General features: G+C 39.3%; 1 protein-coding gene across 1 annotated transcript; it reads right to left on the reverse strand.

Moving 5' to 3' along the window:
* LOC137803635 (gastrula zinc finger protein XlCGF57.1-like) lies at positions 1 to 2972 on the reverse strand. Its single transcript, XM_068602288.1, has 2 exons — positions 2578 to 2972; positions 1 to 2322 (listed from the first exon to the last, which is right to left on the reverse strand). The coding sequence occupies exons 1-2, from the start codon at positions 2696 to 2698 to the stop codon at positions 698 to 700; spliced, it is 1746 nt and encodes a 581-aa protein (XP_068458389.1). The 5' UTR covers positions 2699 to 2972; the 3' UTR covers positions 1 to 697.
* Between the last annotated feature and the right edge of the window lie 300 nt (positions 2973 to 3272).

Genomic DNA, 3272 nt, shown 5'->3' on the forward strand with positions numbered 1-3272 from the left:
AGGGTGGACTAGATGTAACAAGGTGGAAATTATCTCAGTGAACAATACATTTCATTAATGAAGGCAATTCATTCACATTTCACATTCTAATTATGAATGTAACGTCCATTGACAACCATTAAACCATTAATCATGAACACAGATTAAAACTTAATAGTCTGTCTCAACTCTGCTGGAGTTCTGGATTGAAATCCAGGCAGAGTAGACGGGGCCGGCTCGTTGCAGAGAAACAAGCTTAGGGCTCCCACTAGTTCGGCGTATTGGTGAGTTGTACTTTTATGCACTTTATAATTGTTTTCATGCCTGTCAAATCATTTTATTACGTCATATTTATCGCCCACACCGTGAAGAATAGTCCGTGAAAACATTGTCTTCCATGAAACCGGTCCGTGGTGCAAAAAAGTTTGGGGACCACTGGCAGAGAGGACGTGGAATACTTTGACCAGCAAAAACAATTATAATTAATATATACATGACAATACAAAACACATGAGACAATATCATAGAAACAAATATCAAAGAATTTAAATTGATGTGTAGCTACACATTAGCTGAATAAACTTTTTTTTTAAGTCTGTATCAGCCTGACAGTTCTAGGTGTTTAACTCAGTCTCATTTATATCTGATGCTCTCATCAATACACTTGTGATTTGATGAATAACAGAGACGAGAAAATTTAGTTGATCAAACTCCACCATTAATTTGTTTCTCTTGTGTGGACTTTTAAATGTCGTTGCTGAGTTCCCTTGCATAAAAATGTTTTACCACAAACTGAACAACTAAATTGTTTCTCTCCTGTGTGGACAATCATGTGAGAGATTAGGGTTATCTTGAGTGAAAATGTTTTACTACACAGTGAACAACTAAATGCTTTCCTTCCTGTGTGGATAGTCATGTGATCATTCAGGTATCCCTTACGTGAAAATGTTTTACTACACAGAGAACAACTAAATGCTTTCCTTCCTGTGTGGATAGTCATGTGAACATTCAGGCATCCCTTACGTGAAAATGTTTTACCACAAACTGAACAACTAAATGCTTTGACTCCTGTGTGGCCAATCATGTGATCGTTCAGACTTCTCTTATGTTTAAATGTGTTACCACAAACTGAACAACTAAATGCTTTGACTCCTGTATGGCCAATCATGTGATCGTTCAGGTGTCCTATACGTGAAAATGTTTTACAACAAACTGAACAACTAAATGCTTCTGTGTGGACAATCATGTGATGGTTCAGGTGCGCCTTTCGTAAAAACGTTTTACTACAAACTGAACAACTAAATGTTTCTGTGTGGACAGCCATGTGACATTCCAGGGTTTTCTTACGTGAAAATGTTTTACCACAAACAGAACAACTAAATGCTTCTGTGTGGACAATCATGTGATGGTTCATGTTTCCCTTGTTTACAAATGTTTTACAACAAACTGAACAACTAAATGCTTCTGTGTGGACAGTCATGTGATCGTTCAGGTTTCCCTTGTTTACAAATGTTTTACCACAAACTGAACAACTAAATGCTTCTTTGTGGACATTCATGTGAGAGTTCAGGTATCCCTTCTGTGCAAATGTTTTACTACACACAGAACAACTAAATGCTTTCACTCCTGTGTGGATAGTCTTGTGACGATTCATGGTTCGCTTTAGTGAAAATGTTTTACCACAAACTGAACAACTAAATGCTTTCTCTCCTGTGTGGACAGTCATGTGATCGTTCAGGTGTCCCTTATGTGCAAATGTGCTACCACAAAGTGAACAACTAAATAGTTTTACGATTTTGGGTTTTGGTCTCTTCGGACGTACCTTGCGGTCAGAGCTTCCAGCACATTTAGGCGCGCTGCTTGATGTATTCCCAGTACTACAGTTCACAGGTACTTCATTGTTTTGCAGAGGATTTAAATCTGACTGAGGTTCCTGAGTCTCAATACAATCTCTACTGTCATCAGTCTCAGGTTCAGAGGAGTCTTCAGTCTCATCAGTTTCTGGTCCTGGATGTGTTTCTGGATCTGACTTTTTGCCTGGTTCTGATCCTCCACAATCTGCTCCATCATCTTCACTCTTCACATACGGTAATAAGAACTTGATACCAGCTTCCTCCAGCCCTTGAAGCTGCTCTTTATTCTGACTGGTCCAGAGTTCCTCCTGTTCCTCTTTAATGTGTGGGGGCTCTGGGTCCTCCTGTTTTTCTTTAATGTGTGGGGGCTCTTGGTCTTCCTGTTCCTCTTTAATGTGTGGGGGCTCTGGTTCCTTCTGGTCCAGACTGGAGCTCCAGTCCTGCTGCTCAGGGGGAACCTCTTCTTTAGCCACCAACAGCTTCTGGACGTCTGTGGAGAATAATAAAAGACATTCATACGTCTGAGAAATCTATAATATTAAGAGGTGTATCACTAAAAAGCGAAAACATGAGAAACATGACCCCTAAATAAAAACATGCTGCACAGTACAGTACCTGTAACTCTACCTCAGTACTTGATGTGAATAATTCAGTACCAGTAACTCTACTTCAGTACATGATGTGCATACTTCCTCCAGAACTGGTTTCATCAGTTTAAAGTGATAAAGAAACAAACAGAAACAACCTGCTCTTTGTATCCGGACTTCCGGGTTGAAAACAGCGTCCAGTAGTCTCCTTTGTCGCTCGTTCTCCTCTTTTGAACTAGAAATTTCCTCTTCGTACTCTACTATCCTTCTTTTAGACATTTTCACAACGACAGAAATGTTTCCTCGACACAAACTCCGTCACAAACTTCGTGTCCCCTCCATTAAACTGGGACTAGCCGCTAAGCTAACTTCAATATCTTTCTAGGCTATGGGGAAATGAGTCAGGGGAACAACATCCGGGAACAAATGTGAACTAGAAGTTCATTCAGAAGGTTTATCCAGACATACAGAGACTCTGCTGCATCAGTACTGAAGGAGCTACCTGACACTTTATCAACACAGCAACGAGACGCTCTTGATTCTACAGACTGGAGCCGCCATGTTGCTAATGGAGGAACATCCGGGTCAGCTGTAACTAGCGGGGTTACCTTCAAAATAAAAGCTTTTAGAACCTTATAACTAACCGATAATAGTGTCTTACAAATTCACATTGTTTTGTGATTTCCTACCAATTTATAGTTTAAAAAAACCTTACAATTTCGATTTTTTGGAAAATATTTTTCCAAAAAGAATATAAATATACAAATAATAATACAATTTTATTTTACAGCATGTCCACTGCAGCGGACTACAGGACCATTTTCTTGTAAAAACACAGCCAAATATAAAAGAT

This window comes from Clinocottus analis, unplaced genomic scaffold, assembly GCF_023055335.1.
Source record: "Clinocottus analis isolate CAN_PGR_092001 unplaced genomic scaffold, fCliAna1.0.p SCAF_6, whole genome shotgun sequence".
Classification (NCBI taxonomy): domain Eukaryota; kingdom Metazoa; phylum Chordata; class Actinopteri; order Perciformes; family Cottidae; genus Clinocottus; species Clinocottus analis.